The sequence below is a fragment of the Dendropsophus ebraccatus genome, chromosome 10 (assembly GCF_027789765.1).
Source record: "Dendropsophus ebraccatus isolate aDenEbr1 chromosome 10, aDenEbr1.pat, whole genome shotgun sequence".
In the NCBI taxonomy this organism is placed as follows: Eukaryota; Metazoa; Chordata; class Amphibia; order Anura; family Hylidae; genus Dendropsophus; species Dendropsophus ebraccatus.
This window is the reverse complement of record NC_091463.1, coordinates 26,523,247-26,542,778: the sequence shown is the minus strand read 5'-3', so window position 1 is coordinate 26,542,778 and position 19,532 is coordinate 26,523,247. Positions and strand designations below refer to the sequence as shown.

Sequence of the window (19,532 nt, the reverse complement as noted above, 5' to 3'; positions counted from 1 at the left end):
ATCTCACTGCTGGATTGCTTTGGTTCTTCAGCGTGAGAGATGCTTATTACAGCTGCTGTCTGCTAGGTCTTATAGATAAAGGTCAGAATTACCTCATTAGAATTTTGATGACTATTATAGGATGAGTGATGAGTGAATAACTGATCCATAGGAGTTCTGGGATCATAGATCTTAATAGATTTATTTTGGTTACCAACCTCACATAAGAGCAAGTCAATGATGTGGAAGACCATGTATAGCGGGAACTTGGCAGTAAAGAGCGTCAGGAACCATTGAGAAGCGTACATGTGAGCTTCAAGACTGATCTCCAGGAAGTGAGTGTACAGGTCTGCAATATATTCCTGAAAAACAGAAAAAGATGGATTAAAGGTTTTTCGGAATAATGGTTGTCTCATACTCATATATACTAGTGATACATGAATAACATTATCAACAGTAAAGCATAGCACATAGTTACATATAAACATATCCACTTATCAAACATGGCACTGGCACTGCAATATAGTATTACACTGCATGTTAATGCTAAAAAGATACTCAGAGAACCCTCTGACAAGCTGCTGGTTGCTTCTGCAAGTTATATTACAAGGGAAGAAAGGTAGTAGAGATGCTGGTAGGGGTACTAATCATCCCAGGGGAGGGGGGGAATGTGGTGCTTCAGGAAGGAAAGGGCCAGGGTGGAAGAGTTGTGACATTGTAAGGGAAAAGGAAAAATGTTTTAAGGGGGGAGAAGTGGTTCTGCACAGAGAGAAGAGGAGGAGATGCCACTGTGACGGGTAAGATGTGGTGATGAAAGGGGATAGGGAGGAGATGGAGCTGTAGGAGAAGAGAGGGGGAAGCCTAAGAAGGGACAAAAATAATACTGTGAAGGGTAGAAACAACCTGCTCATAGTGTCTCATACAGTAGATGCCTTGAAAATGACAGTAAGCATATACTGTATGTATGAGGATTAGTGAGAGTATATCTGATATTTACTGAGCATGTGTATGCTTGCCCCTGTTTGACTGAATATGAGGACACACGATTGCCCAAGGTGCCCGACTGAGAAACTAACTTAAAGGGGTATTCCGGGATTTATTATCAAAATTAATGCTGTTGTAAAAAAGGGAAAAAATAAATAAAATAAAAATATGATAATAATAATAATAATAATAATCTATCACACACACTTAAAGGGGTACTCGGGGCGGGGATTATTTTTTTATTGTACGGCCGGGAAAGGGGTGGATATAGAGGCTGCCGATCACTTACCTCCCTGGTTCCAGCGTCGGGTCCCGGATCGAGACGCCCCGCTCTCTCCTCCGGCCGCTGCTTTCTGGTCTGAGCTGCAGCTTGATACGTGACGTCTCAAGGCAGCTCAGCTATTCAGCGACTGAGGCGGGACCACGCTACGACCGCTGAATGGCTGAGTTGCCTTGAGATGTCCCGTCTCAAGCCACAGCTAAGACCAGGAAGCGGCAGCGGGACGGGAGAACAGGGCGGCGCGATCCGGGACCCAGCGATGGAACCGGGGAGGTAAGTGACCGGCGGCCTCTATTTCTACCCCTTCCCCGGCCATACCCTAAAAATAACCCCAGCCCGGAGTACCGCTTTAACCACCAACTCACACTGAACCCCCCATATATGTCTATGCAGCTGCTTCTGGTCCCCCGCCACTCATCTCTTCTGCCTGCTTCTGAAATGAAAAATTCAAGCAGGACCTGCCGGCTCAGCCAATGATTGGCCTATGGGTGGGGGGGAGAGTTATGAAGACTGTTTGTTTTACATACTGACAAACTAGTCTTAAATGGGCAGTGTCCTAGAGACATGTCAAAAGTTTTGATCCGTCAAGATCTGAGGGTTTAGACCCCCAGTGGGAGAAGCACTTGGCTTAGCGCTTCACTCCCTGGCATGAAGTCTAGAGGCTAAAAATATATATGGTTTCCAAAGTTTTCAGGCGCCTAGATAATACTGTATATTTCATGACTCCTATTTTAAGTGCAAGCCTCCAAACCACAGAGCCCCCTGGGAGCAGACTATGCTGAACATTGTTCTTATCATGCCTACCCCTGAATTCCTACATTTTCACACAAACACAATGAAATTTTGGGAGAAATTCAACTATTTCTGTTGCTACTAAAAATAACCAGGCTAAACAGGAATGTCTCCAGGTGAAGAAACAGACTGATAAGCGCTGAGACGGCCGGCCCTGCGGTGCACCAGCTGTGTCCGAAAAAAAGCTAATTACTGGAAGCAGAAGCTGATAGAAGACGTCGTACATGAAGAGGCCCGGAGAACAGGCTTCAGGTAATCAGGGTATAAGAAGTAGATGTCTCCTTGTAAAAGGAACAGTCACAATCAATAAGAAAGAAGCAGGTCATACAGTGCTGTACAACTGTGTATCTCTAGGTCTCCTCTGTCCTTAGTAACATGTAACATGCTGGTAAGTAGCTGAACATAAGGAAACATTTTAACACATAACGTCCTTCATTTGAATAGATGAGGTGTAATGTGTTCATATTGCATCAATATATCTTGCTGCAGCCCATGGTTTGACAAATAAAAACACTCAGGGTGCATTCACACGTTCCGTAAAATTGTGAACTGCATGCACTTGAAGGGTTCTTAAAATTGTCCGTCGTCGTGGATCCGCAACCATGGCCAATTTTAGGAACCATTCAAGTGAATGCAGCCATTTACACGATCCATGCTGCGGCCCCCACTGCAAAAAAAATAGGGCATGCCCTAGTGCGGATCGCCCAGCAGCAGTGATGACAGAAGTGCATAATGTGCACTCCTGTCATCGCATCTGACAACTACTCACCTACTCCCCCAGTGCTGTCCAGCTTACATGTTCACCAGAAGTGACGTGGACCATGCTGCCTTCTTCTCCCGACACCAGCATGAAGCAGCGTAGTCCATGCCACTTCCGGCGATTGTGTGTAAGCCGGGAGGCAGTGGGGGAGTAGGTGAGTAGTTGTCAGATGCAATGACAGGAGCACATATACGCTTCTGTCATCCCCCCCCCCCCTGCTGGGCGGCTGCATTTCTAGGGGATTCGTGCCGCGATCCTCCTCCAGTCATCGCGGCGTGGATTGTGTGAATAAGGCCTTATACCCTATAAAAATGATAGGTGTAAGTGGCAAATTGTAAGGGGTCCAACCAATAAGAAGATTCTCAATCTTGAGAAAAGGCTAAATTAGAAAATCCCTTTAAAAATCATGGACACATCTGAAAAGATTCATTTATTTATTTTTTTGCTTTGTACTTTTTTCTTCACACGTCTTTGTTAAAAATTCAGTTTACCTTTGCTGATATGCAGCTATAGGACTCTCTGCTATAAGCTTCCTTTGTATGCTCTGCTCTCTATCTACAGCCTGTGCAATATGATTATTAAGGTTTCCCTCCTCCCATCTAGCTGGTGTGTTAGGGTGTCTTTACACAGAGAGATTTAGCTTAAAGATTTTGGAAGCCAAAGCCAGAAGTGGATTTGAAAAGAGGAGAAATCTCAGTCTTTCCCTTATGACCTGTTCTCTGTTTATAGTCTGTTCCTGGCTTTGGCTTCAAAAATCTGTCAGATAAATCTCTCTGTGTAAACACACTCTTACTCCCCCCTCTCTGCTGCTTTCTCTACTGAGAGCACAGAAAGCAGGTCTGAACGATCCTTCTTTAAGTGGCAACTAAATGTTAGGGTTTTTAATGAAGACTATTTAGAAGGTTATCATCTTAATTTTGTATTCTATAAATAAATTAAAAAAAAAAAATCCGTGCAAAGGTGCACTTTAAGGTAAGAAACAGACACACTGCAGAGAGTGATGCTCAATGTTGTTATTCCTCGATTTTTCCATTCCACAATGGCAAATATATGATAAAAGAAATCTGCCATCCTATGGCCCTGTCAAACTGACATTTACTGAATGTTGTGGAATTACTCACTCTACAGCTAATGTCTGTCTATGGAGACTACCTGACTGTCAGCAACAAGTGTATCTTTACATGTGGTACTGTGGTTGCCGTTTTCCGCAATCGAAGTAAAACCACAGCAAAACTGTGTGCAGAGTGGCTTTCAATGAAAAACACTTCAAGGTAGAACTTGCTGAAAAGCTGTATCCTGCTTTTAAAGGAAACCTGTCACTAGTTTCACATTGCCAAAAGACAGGCCGCATAAAGACCGATACGCTCCCTGATCACACAAATGGACTGATTATTTTCCAAATTAGCGTTTATAGGAAGATAAGGTCGTGTAAAAGGGCCCAAAGACAAGCTCCCTTATCACAGTGATCTATGAACCCCTCTAATCATAGTCTTACCTTGGGCCAGGTTGGGTCTCTGAGTCATGAGAGTGGTCCCCAGCCCTTCTGGATAGATCTATTCTTATCTGCATATAGTGGTACTATCTGACAGGGTCGATGGACTATGCAGATGACCCAAAGCTTCATACACAGCCAAAGTTACAACTATGTTGAAGTCATTCAGAAAAGATCCTAAATCATTGAGAAGAGCAAGCATGCCAGTGTGTCAGGCTGCCCTTGGTTTGGGCAGCATGAAAGTGAGGGGTTCCCTGTAAAGTCCAATTTTGGCAGAATATAGATTCTACAGATTACTTATAAAACTATATGCTGACCTGCATCAGACGCTCCAGCTGATAGAACTTGCAGTGCAGATCTTCAAAATTCTGTTTGAAAAGTTCCCTGAGTCCATAATCGAACATGATTTTGACCAGGACGCTGAAAGCTTGTTCTTCAGGCATCTGTGGAAGTAGAAAAAAAAATGCAATCTTCCTGCCGGATCTCTTCTATATAAACACTACCGTTATTCCACAGACACATGTTTGTATGAAACATCCCAGATGAGCGTTATCCCAGAGGCCATGACAGGTCAGGTCTTTACTATCAGTATAGGACTGAATAATACATGGTGTCCAGTCTGATGAATGAGAAGATATACAGGGAGACATTAGAATATAACACGGCAATACACGTACGTGTAGCAAGAGAACTGCAGCAAGGAAGGACTGTCCTTGGCAATACCCGATCTCTTCATCATACACAGAATAGGCCTAGGGAAAAAAATGACAGCAGACAGACAGTCATAACTTCCTAAAACAAGTCATAAACTTCAAGCATAGCCAGTAGTGGTTCTGTTTTTCAAAGCAAATTATTCATAAGTACATGGCAGACATCCCACAACCTATCATATTTATTCTATGATTGATACCATACAAGTGAATGAACACATGCTAGCGCTCAAGTCTTATCTGCAGAAACACAACAGGTTCTTCATGAATGGGTCTACATGCAGGAGTGAAATAATGGCCCTCTCTAAATGGCCAAGAAGGCTCAAGCTCCAGTTATTAAAGGGAACCAATCCCTAAATATACCACTATAACGCTTCTGAAATAAGCTGCAGCACGCCGACGTGATGCACGGCACGCCCCTGAATGACATCAGGCTAATTATTCTGTTTCAATCACGCCCCTGGGCATAATGGACGTGGAGGAACGCCCAGGGGACCGTGACTAGATGCCGATGGCAGGGAGGAAAGTTAAAAAAGCACGTCTGGGAAGTGGGCTGGGCGCTGCTGCAGCACATTTCCATAGCGTTATAGCTGTAGTTTAGGTGATTGGTTCCCTTTAAATAGACTGATGCCGCCACTAACCTATGGTCTAAAAACAACAGGGTCTATACAGCGACTCATGCCCTTCACCGTACACATGTGATGGGTGGTCCATGCACTGAAATTGGTGGATTAGCCCAATGAATACACTTTATGTAGTTAAAGGGGTTATCCAAGATTAAAAAAGACATAGCTACTTTCATCTAAAGACAACACCATCCTTGTCCTCAGGTTGGGTGTGGTATTACAATCCAGCTCCATTCACTTCAATGAAAAGGAGTTCTATGCAATACCACACCCAAACCGAGGACAAGACTGGTGCTGTTTACTAAAGAAAGGTGTTCATGTTGTTCTAAGCCTGGATAACACCTTAAAATGGGTACTCCGGTGAAAATCTTTTTCTTTCAAATCAACTGGTTTCAGAAAGTTATATAGATTTACTTCTATTTAAAAATCTCAAGTATTCCAGTGTGTATCAGCTGCTGTATGTCCTGCAGGAAGTGGTGTATTCTTTCCAGTCTGACATGGTGCTCTCTGCTGCCACCTCTGTCCATGACAGGAACTGTCCGGAGCAGGAGAGGTTTTGTATGGGAATTTGCTGCTGCTCTGGACAGTTCCTGACGTGGACAGAGGTGGCAGCAGAGATCACCGTGTCAGACTGAAAAGAAAACAACATTTTTCTGCAGGACATACAGCAGCTGATAAGTACTGGAATACTTTAAATTTTTAAATAGAAGCAAATAACAAATCGATATAAAACTTTCTGAAACCATTTTTTTTTAAAGGAAAAGATTTTCACCCGAGTACCCCCTTAAACAACCCTGAAATTCTAAATCCATAAAACATATACAGTGAATACGCAAAAATGTAGGAGATGGGAATACAGGCTTATATTACATTTTACATCTTTCGTTGATATGGTTCATTACCTTGCAGATTTTGTAAAGAGAGTCCTGTCCGTCTCCTCCGGTATCTTTGAAGTAGTCATGAGCCGGGAACGTTCTGTTGATATCCCGTGTGATGGCGCTGTCCTGTGGAGATTCCTGGGAAAATAAAATCACATCATAAGTCTACAAAGTCCCACACATAACACTGTAGCGTTAAAGGAGTAGTCCGGCCATGAGAAAATAAAATGTCAAACTGTAGGGACAGGGGGGAAACTTTCCAGGTAGGGGAATGCTTTTAAACGGGGTCCCAAGCCTGTCAGATGGAACATTGTGGGCACGAAGAGAGGCAAGCAACGCTTCTTTGTTATGTTCTCCCATGCCACATTATGAAACTGGCCAGACTCCTTTTTAAAAAAAAAAAAAAAAAAAAAAAGTATTGTGAGCTGTTTATTACTATAATGTACTCAGAATGGGGGAGAAACATAAAAAAGCATATACTTACCCCCATGTCCCTGCATAGTCAATCTCATTGTGTGGGAGTGTCTTGCTGTGTGTGGTGTTGGCTTGTGCACTGCCAGTGTGTGTGTGTGTGTGTGTGTGTGTGTGTGTGTGTGTGTGTGTGTGTGTGTGTGTGTGTGTGTGTGTGTGTGGGGTGGGAATAGTAAGCAAGGTAAGTATAGCATTTTCTTTTTTTTTTTTTGTGCCCAATAGAAACAAACACAACCTGGCAGCACTATTAAAATGCCAAAAGCTTTAAACTGTCCCATTGAAATGAATGAGATCAGTTCAAAGATGTGTTACCCTTCCGTGCTTCTCTACTGCGCTGGAAGGAAATTCTGCCGGATCGCTGCATGAATGTAAACCCGGACATAGGGGGAGAGTTATCAAACATGGTGTAAAGTGAAATTGGCTCAGTTGCCCCTAGAAACCAATCAGATTCCACAGAGTCAGTAAGGAATGAAAGGTGGGATTTGATTGGTTGCTAGGGGCAACTGAGCCAGTTTCACTTTACACCATGTTTGATAAATTTCCCCCTTAAATGTTTATTTTCCTTTTAGTACATTATTATAGGTGCAGGAATCTAGGTTGATTGGCTTTCAAAAGCAATTTAAAGATATGTTTTATAACACAGACTAGAGGGGACCCTACTGAGTTCTATAGGAGAGTGTTCTAGGCATGCTCTGTAACCTGTGCAGAGGTCATTAGACAGGGAGCTGTGATCTTCACATATTGTGAATGCCCTGATCCCTTCTTATCCATATACTGGTGGCACTTTCACTAATAATCCTTCAGTTTATTATTAGACTTAGTGGCAAGTGTAAAATAATAAAATAAAATTGAAAAATAATAAAATAAAAAAATCCCCAAAACGTCTTAAAAAATTTTTTAACGTAAAAGCTAGATTTAAAGTGTCCCTGTGATTTGTTCACATGCCAGACCTCCAACGATTGTTAGAATAAGACAGAAGTAGCGCATGGCTAAGTGCTTTACTTCACAGCTCACAGCGTTCTCAGTTTTGCTGCAGGAGGTGGGTTCCATTGTAATTCTCCTGCAGAGAGACTTAAAAGACAGCGAGCCAGGGAATGAAGAGCACAGCCCTATGCTTCTCTCTATATAATGATAGGATCTGGGTGTTTTAGACCCACAACTTAACTGAATGCTAACTACAAGTGCCAATTTGTGAAACGCTTAGAAAGCCCATTTAAACAGTGAGAAAATGACAGATTGTTTAAAGTGTCACTGTCATTTAATTTATTTATTTTTATTTTTTTGCAGAAATCAGTTTGAAGCTCTCCCCCCTGTCTTCATTGTTCTCTATGCAGAGGGGAGGGTGGGAGGGAGATGAGGCACCAAAACAGGACAACAAAGAGTTAATTAACAGCTACATAACCAGGTTATTTCCTCTGAAGTCAGCACTGACCTCTCAATATCGGCTTTCACACAGGTCCCGCTGTGTAATCCTTTGTTCTCTGCTGGTGACTAATCTCCCTCCTCCCCTCTCCATAGAACAGACAGGGCCCGACTGATGTAAAACAGTCGAGATTTCCTAATATTGAGTAGTGAATGAGAGAAGGGGGGGGGGGGGAGACCTAGGGAAAGTCTTTTTGAATGCTGATAATGGCATATCTGCCTAATAAACCCACTTACAAAGTTTCTTAAAATCGCCTCTACTATTGATTTGTGCATAAAAAAAAAAAAAAAACCGACAGTAACACTTTAAATAATCAAAGTAAACTAAAGTCATATAAATAATTAAAATCAATTACTGCTGTATCACACAAGCCAATAATAAAACATCTGCCCTTTTAACTAAGTGTCTGTTTCTTTATGAACTGCGTTTTAGAATCACATAAAAACCCTCGCAGTCTTAAGAAGCGGAGATATTAAAAGGGACTGTGCATTAAGACTCACTACACACAAAGGCTTCTGCACAGCAGCCATAAAGCAGCGATTGTTCCGTCACCTCACGTGCACCGCACACTGTGACCAGTCTCGGCTCTGAGGAAGCACAGCCAGAAGTCTCACATGTGGGTCTTTCTGTTCGATTCCATCTTGAGGAAGCGATAACAACCCAGAAATGACTGGAACAAAGAGCTTGGCCTGGGCTGAGCACTGTGCCATAGGCATCGGCTAACCCCCTCCTATTTTTATACCTTTCTGTGAGAACTGGCTCCCTGGGCAATTTCTCAAGCTTGAAGGGTAGTGGGAACTGAAGGAAACCCTTTCGGAGCACACACCCTGTGTAAACGCAGACTCAGAATGGCAGGAAGATAGCGAGAGCAATAAACAGATCTTAAAGGAGCCATGTGAAATCAGCTCCTGGTGCGGGATTAAATTCCCAGAGGAAAAAAAAAACAAAAACTAAATTCATTTAGAAGAAATGTGAAGCCGAGCAAAGCATCAAAACAAACATCAAAAGGGTCTCCCAATGGCTGACGTCACAGGACAGGCCTCTCCATGTCATCGCTATCCATAGACCTATGCATTATCCATGCCAATCATAGTGTATGTGAGCAGCCTGACCCCTGTGAGGGGTAATCCATGCTAAGGCGACCCCTGACCCCATGTCACAGCAACATGCCCAGGGGACATTATCACAGGGGTCTGTGTCAAATTCCCAGTCTGTTTATCTATTCCTGCTGGGTTATGGGCACCCATGGGCCCCCACATCTTGTGACATGTACAGAGCACTTTGTAGGGATTTAAAGGGATATTTTCATCTCTGATATACAACAGATCTGGTTTCGATGTCTGTGACCAGCACCTGTTTCTGTGTGTGTGTGTGGGGGATCTGTTTTGTTTTTTGTACTGCTGGACAATCCCCTAAAGGGGTTGTCCACTTTCTTCCAAAAACAGCACCATTCTTGTCCTCAGTTTGGATGTGGTTGTTTGGTAGCTCAGTTCCAATGAAGTGAATGGAGCTGAATGGTAATACCACACACAGCCTGAAGACAGGGGTGGTGCTGTTTTTAACTGTCCTCAATAACCCCTTAAAAAACCATACAAGGGAATGGAGGGAGACACACAGATGACCCCAACTCTTCATTCATTCATTCCCCACCCCCCTTGAATGGGGCAACTGGCTGGAAGATCTCGCTTCTGGGAATCCATACCAATATAATTTATGGCGTATCCATACAGGATACAGATAAAGGGCTGTCCGGGCGGAGGAGATTTAAGGGATATGCCTGGGAAGGGGGGGAATAAAAACAATAACCTGAACTCCTTTCTCTGTCTCCCACCCCGCCGCTGGTATTGTGTAGCTCCGTCACCACTGTTTACTTCCACTGATGACGTATTCTTCTTGCTCTGCTGCTGATGTTCTAAACACTACACTATCATTGAGGCTGTGATGTGTTCAGATCATTAACAGCAGAGCAGGAAGAATACAGCATCAGGGGAATTTAACTGTATTAAGTTGTAGTATTGGGTGCAGATTCCGATTGGTTTGTTTTTTGTTTAAACTCTTTTAATCTCTTAGTTTTCATAACATTTCTATCTGTTAGCTGGTATGTATATTGAACTGCGGTCTTCCCGACAGGTTTCACTGTATCCACAATTTTTTATCAAACAATGCTGAAGCCTCTCTTCTTAGAACCATAGGTTGCACTTAGGGATGGTCCGAACAGAGTTCGGTTCGGGTTCGTGCGAACCCGAACCCTCGGTAATGATTCCCGCTGTCTGCCTGCTCCGTTGAGCGGGCGGATCCAGCGGGAGGACCGCCTGGAAAACTGGGATACAGCCATAGCCATAGGCTGTATCCCAGTTTTCCAGGCGTTACTCCTGCTGCATCCGCCCGCTGCACAGAGCGGGCAGACAGCGGGAATCTGCTGCCGAGCGTTCGGGTTCCTACGAACCCGAACCTCGGCAGGTTCGAACCATCCCTAGTTGCATTGTTCCTCTAATTCTCCAAGAACGTTATTAACCCCTTCAAGACAGACCCCTTCGATGTCCGGGTCAAATTAAAGGGGAACTGGAAAAATAGAAGCCCTATGTCTCTTAGAAGGCGGGGAGGAACATTGTATTTAAGGGGTACTCCAGCGTGGGGGCACTTTTGCACTGGGAAAAGACGTCCACTCACCTCCCCGGTTCTAGCGGCGGGTCCCGCATCGCGGCGCTCCATTTCCCGGTTCCCGCGCGCTTCCGGGTGTCTGACGCGGGCCCAAAACGTAACGTCTCAGGTCCGCTAAGCCACTCAGTGAAGGAGGCAGGATCCCGCCTCCTTCACTGACTGGCTGAACGGACCTGAGACTTCACGTCTCGGGCCAGTGTCAGACACCCGGAAGCGCGGGAACCGGGAACTGGAGCGCCGCGATGCGGGACCTGCCGCTGGAACCGAGAGGTGAGTGGACGTCTTTTCCCTCGGCCACCTCGTCCCTGGTCCGAGCGCTAAAGTGCCCCCACGCTGGAGTACCCCTTAAATACAATGTTCTTCAGCGCCTTCTAAGAGCCATAGGGCTTTTATTTTTCCACCTACAGGGCTGGTTGAGGTGTCATTTTTGCACCATGAACTCTAGTGTTTACTAGTATTATATTTTGGTACTTAAACACCGTGATCTATAGCGATCGCAGCGTTGAAGGGGTTAATGAGATGCAGCTGCGTGATCCGGACACACTGATGTGTGTGGGATTGCTCTCACTGCAGCGGTCCCGCACACATCAGAAGCCCCTCCGTCAGGAACGCATATATATACATTCCTACTACACGGGGTATGTGCAGTAGGAACATATATATACAGATTACTGACGGGAGAAGGTTAATTGACAACTGTGTATTACCAGCTGGGGAGATGTCCCTAAGGGCCCTATTATACGGGACGATTATCGTGTGAAAAATGATATAATTCTAACTTAAACGCTAACCGCTTTGTGTGAATGCAGGCAACAATAAAAAAATGTGTTCATATGTCGTTGTATCGCATGAACCCAAATCGTTGTTAATCATTCGCTGTAATTCCATATTTGTTTGCTAATCGTTCACTAACTGCTCAGTGTAATTACACATTGTTTGTCCAGTTGCTGGGATCACATAAGTAAACCAATTAACAACTATTGTTCTGTGTAATATAGTGAGCGACTTCAGGTACTGTAGCTCTCATTTGCGATTGTTAATCATTAAAAATTGCTTTGTCTAATAGAACCCTAAGGGCCCTGTTACACTTAGTAATAATCGGCTGAATTGGCTTAGCGGCCTGTGACTTTACACAAAGCCAGGAGCGGGCTGAAGCTAGCAGAACATCAATGAGCGTGGAGAGGTAAGTAGGGTTTTTTGTTTTTTTTACAGGGGCTGCACGGACATCGTTAACGATGTCTGTGTAGCCCTTGCGGCCTGATTATTAAGCAGTGTATGGGCTCCGTAATCCGAGATCAGCGCTTGCTTACAGAAAGTCATTGGCCGTGTAATAGGGCCCTAACAGTAAGGCACTCTCGAATCAATGGTGACAACTTTAGACTAAGTCCACCCATTCTTTAAAATGAAAGATAACACCCTGTTGTCGATTTATTCATAAATCAATGCATTCAGAAATTTCTACAGGAGATACCAGGCGAACACCACACCAGTGAGGTCTCAAAGGATTTGTGACGGTTATTTAATGGGGAATTTGAGAATTTGAGAAGATATGGGTCAAGAGGTCCCCTTTAAATGGCCAATTTCTAATTCCATAAAGCTCTTCTATTTGGTACAGCATTACCGGTGGAGATATTTTAGCAAGCCTCCTCTATGGGGATAGGGTTTCAAAGTGACATGGTACTGAACTGCAAGACCTCATTGTTTCCCCCCTTTAAAATTATCACTGCCGTCACAAGGCCCCTTATAAATTCCTCTCTCTAAAAAGAAAACATTGAAGTTGCAGCACGCTCACGGTGATCCTGTGATCTTTTACAGCCACTCGTGGGTGATGCTGTGATGGGGGGGCAGCATATAAAGAGGCGGAATGATGTGCAATAAAAAAATTACACCTGACTGAACGTTTTAGACACACTGCTGGGAACCAGACCCTGGTGAGACGTATGCTACCAGGCTGCAACGTGTGGGGATAATCCTCATGAGCAGCAGATGTAACAGGAAGAATGGACAATGGATTCTGATGAAAAAATAATGAGGAAGTATGAAAACTTTCCATAGAAAGGGTCCATGACCGTGTTTAGACTATTAGTACAAATTCACACAACGCAGATTTTTTTAGTGCAGAGGGTAAAAATAATTTAGTCCAGAATTCAGACCATGCCATGACCACCAAAAAGCTGACAACAGATGAGGGGCACTTTCTATAGAAGGGGATTCTGGTTTGACTGACCATTGTACCTGTTCACATTGAAATGGCAGGTATAGAGCCATATATTATTTTTTTTTCTTTTAACCTTGGTTTCCAGCCTGTAGGAAATTCTATAATAATCAGAAAACACTTTTATGGTGCGTTCACACCAACAGGATCTGCAGCTGATTTTCTGCAGCCGATTTCATTTAAATAACTGAACACAGCATCAAATCTGCTGCAGACCCTGTAGGTGTGAACGCACCATTAAAGGGATTGTTCACCAATTTTTTTTTCTTTCAAATCAACTGGTGCCATAAAGTGGCAGAGATTTGTAATTCACTTCTATTAAAAAAATCTTAAGTCTTCCAGTACTTATCAGCTGCTGTGTGTCCTGCAGGAAGTGGTGTTTTCTTTCCTGTCTGACACAGTGCTCTCTGTTGCCTCCTCTGTCCATGTCAGGAACTGTCCAGAGCAGCAGCAAATCCCCATAGAAAACCTCTCCTGCTCTCCAGACTGGAAATATTACAACTTCCTGCTGGGCATACAGCAGCTGATAAGTACTGGAAGGCTTGACATTTTTTAATAGAAGTAAATTACACATCTCTGGCACTTTATGGCAGCAGTTGATTTGAAAGAAATTTTTTTTTGGTGTACAACCCCTTTAAATGACCAGCTACATTTAACATTTCAGCAGCAATAACTTTAACCATAACAGCCAGCTCACAGCTCAGCTATAGTATTTTAGGTAGATTGGTAAATTTGGGCCAATTATATAAATCTGATATTTACTGTATATCATTTATTTATTGCATGAACACAAATGATAGCCTTCTTTTTTTAAATTCCTTTATACTGCTAATGTTTCACACTAAATAACCTGTTAAATAATTCCCCAGTCTTATTATGTAATGTATGCAAAATAAATTATTTAGAAATATTTTTTTTCTACAATTAATCCACCAGAGACTTCTTTCAATTTCATCAAATGATTGAGAATTGCTTGGAAATGCCACCACTGTAGATCGGTGGGTGTTTAAAGCGACTCTGTACCCACAATCTGCCCCCCACAAATGCTTGTACCTTCGGATAGCTGCTTTTAATCCACGATCTGTCCTGGGGTCCGTTTAGCAGGTAATGCAGTTATTATACTAAAAATACTACTTTTAAACTTGCCGCCCTGTGTCAAATTGGCGTGGCCTAGACTACCCATGCCCTAGGCCTGCACCACCTCTCCGTCCCTCCTCATCATTAGCAATGCCCCAGGCATGTCTGAACACTGCACATGTGCTGGATCATTAAGGCACCTGTACAGTGTTCTGACAAGTTATGACTAGAAAAAAAACCTCCCCAGGGCATTCCTGATGGTGAGGAAAGTGGGGAGGTGCAAGCCTAGGGCACAGGTACTCTAGGACACAGGGCTGCAAGATTTAAAGTTGTTTTTTAGGACAATAACTGCATCACCTGCCAAATAGATTTGAGGACAGATCTTGGATTAAAAGCAGCTATCCGAAGGTACAAGTGGTTAGGAGGGGGCAGATTGTGGGTACAGAGTCGCTTTAACCTTTGGGACCAAAACTGATCCTAAGAATGAAGGGACCACAATGCTGATTTAGTTTTTCCCTGTACAGCATCACCCAGTGACCCTCTGCACAGCAATACTGCAGCATGGCGCCAATCAGAAGATGATCAATGAGGGGGATAAAAAGGTGATCGGCAGGAGTTGGACTGTTGAGACCCTTGAATAAAAGGTGTGCACTGCCACTGCCAGTAACCAATGCTCCACTTATTTTCTATAGGGTCACCAATCACCACTTCTTGCTGAACTCTGCAATGTCTGAGCACTGGCTGTGCACCCACCATTCTGGGGATAATTTTGTCCTCGTTCTCAGGGTTGGTAAATGTCCCGTCCCCCCCCCCCCCCCCCCATCAGCTTCTCATCCTGTGGGTAGAGAATAACAGCCTGACATGGGACTACCCCTTTAAACAGGGCTGTGCTACATGACCCCAAAGCACAGCAGGAGGCTGGATCCTGCTGTGAAGTGTAAAGGGATGGCGGCACCAAGGTCTTGTCTTTCTCAGGCTCCTTCCCTGGAAGTATTGCCCGCACATGGATCTGTAAAATCATTATAAAACAACTGTATACTTAAAGTCATATAAAAATGCATAAAATATGAAACTATAATCTAAAAAAAAAAAAAAAAAAAAACACAATGCAGGAGTTCCTTTCTATTCTGGGCAGCTGTGTGAAGCCGTCCTCTCCATTACTAACTAGTGACTGTTTACACGTGATGATGATGATGATGATGATGAAGCGCCCATCACTTAGTGGTAATACAATAAGTGCGCCAGCTACACGCCGCCCTACTTCATGTAAGAATTATATTTAGTAGCCCGACCCTTTCTGGCTGGCAGAGACTAAACATAAAACTCTCCACCACACTTTGTTTAGATCAGCTCCACTTCCGGGTTTTGTCTGCGGTTCAGACTTTATTTCTATTTGTCCGTCTATAACAAACGGACAATTAACCCCGAGCGCCGATTGTTATGAATTCCTATAGAAACAGGTCGGAGTAAATAGGGCTGTCTCTTGTTGGGCGGTCACATGCAGTGTGCTGGTATAGGGAGCAGATCCTCTTATCCATAGAGTTTGCTTCTAAAAATAAAAGCGTCCCCTGTGAAATTGGCTTCCTCAGACATTTCTTCCTTTTAAGGCTGATGTTGCCCCACAGGCGAGTTTCTTCAGTGTTCTTTGGCAATAATGTAACGTTGTGCGGAAAAGAAGAAAATAAATCAGATGAAAACCGTGTGGTCAACTTTTCTCTGCATTATGGAATGTTAATAAGATATGAGAACATGAAGGATTGTGGGAAAAGAAGACGCTCCCGGCCTACAATGGCTGCCGACAGCGTATCATCAGAGGATTACTAACCCCCGTCCACATAATGACCACCTTCTCCGAAATTATTAGCATCCTGACATGACTTGTTCTCATAGTCTGAGGATCAAACCTGCCAGGGTTGGAAAAAATAGCTCAGATAAGGCCAGAGGTAAACTCCACCCTACATTATTCCAGAAGGTTTAAAGGGGTTATCCAGCTAAAATCTTTTTCTTTCAAATCAACTGGTGTCAGAAAGTTATAGATTTGTAATTTACTTTTATTAAAAAATCTCAAGCCTTGTCATACTTATCAGCTGCTGTATGTCCTGCAGGAAATGTTGTTTTCTTTCCAGTCTGACACAGTGCTCTCTGCTGCCACCTCTGTCCGAGACAGGAATTGTGCAGAGCGGTAGCAAATCCCCATAGAAAACCTCTCCTGCTCTGGACAGTTCCTGACATGGACAGAGGTGGCAGCAGAGAGCACTGTGTCAAACTAAAAAAAAAAAAACACACTTAGTGCAGGACATACAGCAGCTGATAAGTATGGGAAAACTTGAGATTTTTAAATAGAAGTAAATTACAAATCTACCTAACTTTCTGAAAACGTTGATTTAAAAAAAGAAAAAAAAAAAGATTTTTGCTGGATAACCCCTTTAACAGGGATTTTCTGACATCCACTATTACCTGAGAACAACCCTCCCAGGTTTACTAATATGGGATAAAAGTGACACAACATACTTGGGAGGCAGAGCGTGAAGTTGCAGGCGGCAAAAGGAACGCCCAGCATCATGTATCAATATGATGATAGTGTTTACATTTTCGACGGACTTCAATGACACAGTAGTGCCAATACCAATACATGATGGCAGCCCGCAGATTCACACATACGCGGATGCATGGATCTACAGAGCATGTTAGGGGAGCCCCGACCTCTCCGGATCTGTCTGTTTTAGTAAACAATAATTCCAGAACATCTATTCTTACAGTTCTGTGATGTTACATTCACTTTACACCATGTTTGATAAATCTCCCCCAATATGACTATGTAAAACAAAAAGTCGAGCTGTGTGTCGGCACCCCTTTTTGAAAAGTTTCTGACCTATAGCCTGACGTAGGGTCAAAAACAAGGTGTGAATCTAGCCTAATAAGTATCTATACTTGGAGCAAAGGGAACCTGTCACCATGAAAATGCAGTCCAATCCACGGGCATCACGCTACAGGGCAGGAGCAGCTAAGGTGATGTGTAATATATATAGCATTTCTGAAAATGGGTCCTATTACACAGAGCGATTTTTAGCGATTAAGGACTAACGATAACCAATCACAAACGAGAAAGTTTATCGTTAACCTGAAATCGTTCACCATATTACACAAAGCGATAATCGTTAGTTATGATCGTTATTGCAAAAATACGACTGATAATTGTTCCGTGTAAATGCGGCATTAGTTATTATGGTTACTATGATCGTTATTGCGATTGTTTGTTCATTGTTTTTCTGGGATCAGAAGGAATAATGAGCTATTACACTGAACAATTAGTGAAAAAATGCGGAACTTGAGCGAACGAATGTGGAATTACAGAGAACGATTAGCGATAATTTTAGGTTCAGATCTAAATCAATGATCAACGACATACAAGCGATTTATTGATCGTTGCCTGCAATTACACAGAACGATCATCGTTTAAATTAAGACGATATAAAGATTTTGTGCACGATAATCGTCCCGTGTAATAGGGCCCGAAGAGTCCAGTAGGTGGACAGCTGTCAGTCACTACAGTACAATAGGTCCACCCACTCGTCTCCTGACTCTTTTTTAACAATGTTATATATCAGTTTTCTCAGATCCTCCCTATTCAGACCAGACTACAGGCCCTATTCCATGGAACGATTATCGCCCGCAATCGACGATAATCGTCCCGTGGAATAGAAGGCAACGATCAGCCGACATCGTTCAAACATGTTGAAAGACAAACGACTCCTACAGCGACGATCTGCTGCTGTGGAATAGGAGTGGCGGCAGCAGACCGCTGCTGTATGCTATGGGCTGCCTGGACGATCTAGTGATCACCCGGGCAGCCCCCCCGCACTCACCCGCTTGCTGCTGCCTCGTGGAATAGCGGCAGCAGCGAGCGGGGAACGAGGAGCAAACGAGCACTGTCAGTCGGCCCGTGGAATAAGGCCTTACATGTTCAATGTGACAAGGAAAGGAAGGATGATCTGCGACTTTCCCCCATGCTGTACACTGCTCTACCTGCTCTGTATAGATGGGAGATCATAAAGTCAGTGAAGAGTGGATTTCTATTACAGCAACAGCTCAAGGATTATAAATAAAAAGCAACTAAACCACCACCACAGAAATGCTGATCAAGTAACAGCCATACAAAACAGCGCAAAGGGGAGACCGGAGATCAGCTTGAACACATTCACAATCAGAAACTGGATATCTTGCAATTTTTATGGAAATACCGGATAGGCAAATATTTTAGTTTTTTCCTTCCATTCACCTGTCCCAGACCAAGGTTTCTGTTCGTGTTCAGTCCGCAAATACATTCTCTAAACTAATGAGACAAGACATACGCCTCCCCTAACATACGACTACTATAAACACATTCACAAAAAACAGCACATTCAATTTGTTTGGAATCTTTCTAAGAATATACACTGTATGGATTTAAAAAAAAAAAAAAATGACAACACATAACATCATGTGTGAATGAAGCCACATGCATACTGCTGGTAAAAGTAAAGTTAACAAGAACATAAAAAGTAAACAAGAACATAAAAAGACCAAAATTGACAACACCGGCTGTGTTCAAAGAAAAAAAAATCTTTTACATTCTTATATCTAAATCTGAGTGTAAATTTGCTCCTCTCTAATGGTTTGGTATTTATTAAAACTGATGCACGTTACACAACAGGAAGAGCAGAGCAGATTAATATTTGGATTTATAAAATATATAAGTCACTTGTAATTTATACATATAAACCTGTGTTCTGCGCTATTAAGTGGACGGGGGCTTACTCAATGACTCAGAACATAGGATTAAATACGCTAAATAGTTATATATAATTTTTTGGTAAAAAAGTCAGTATATCAATCTACTCAGCTTCTTCTGTTCTATAACATGATGCTTGCAGATTGTATGTATACATTTAGGGGGAGATTTATCAAACTGGTATGAAGTAGAACCAATCAGATTCCGCGAGGAATGAAAAGTGGAATCTGATTGGTTGCTAGGGGCAACTGAGCCAGTTTCACATTACACCATGTTTGATAAATCTCCCCTTTGGTGTCAGAATAGAAACCCTTTGGTCTCCCATAGGTAACGGAGTCCAGATCCTGAGAGCTCCCTTACATAACATTATGTGAATATAGCCTAAAAGCACCTCCTATACAAAGATATAGATG

The 19,532-nt window shown here is 43.1% G+C and overlaps 1 protein-coding gene across 2 annotated transcripts in view; it reads right to left on the bottom strand.

The window, feature by feature from the left end:
• Window positions 1-19,532, bottom strand: part of RABGAP1 (RAB GTPase activating protein 1) — a 122,454-nt gene that overhangs the window by 40,301 nt on the left and 62,621 nt on the right. For both annotated transcript variants that reach the window (XM_069942857.1, XM_069942858.1), the window contains 4 exons: window positions 6,526-6,639; window positions 4,965-5,039; window positions 4,605-4,730; window positions 198-341 (listed from right to left, as the gene is read on the bottom strand). In XM_069942857.1, coding sequence (XP_069798958.1) covers window positions 198-341; window positions 4,605-4,730; window positions 4,965-5,039; window positions 6,526-6,639 — 459 coding nt within the window. The remainder of the gene's footprint in view (window positions 1-197; window positions 342-4,604; window positions 4,731-4,964; window positions 5,040-6,525; window positions 6,640-19,532) is intronic.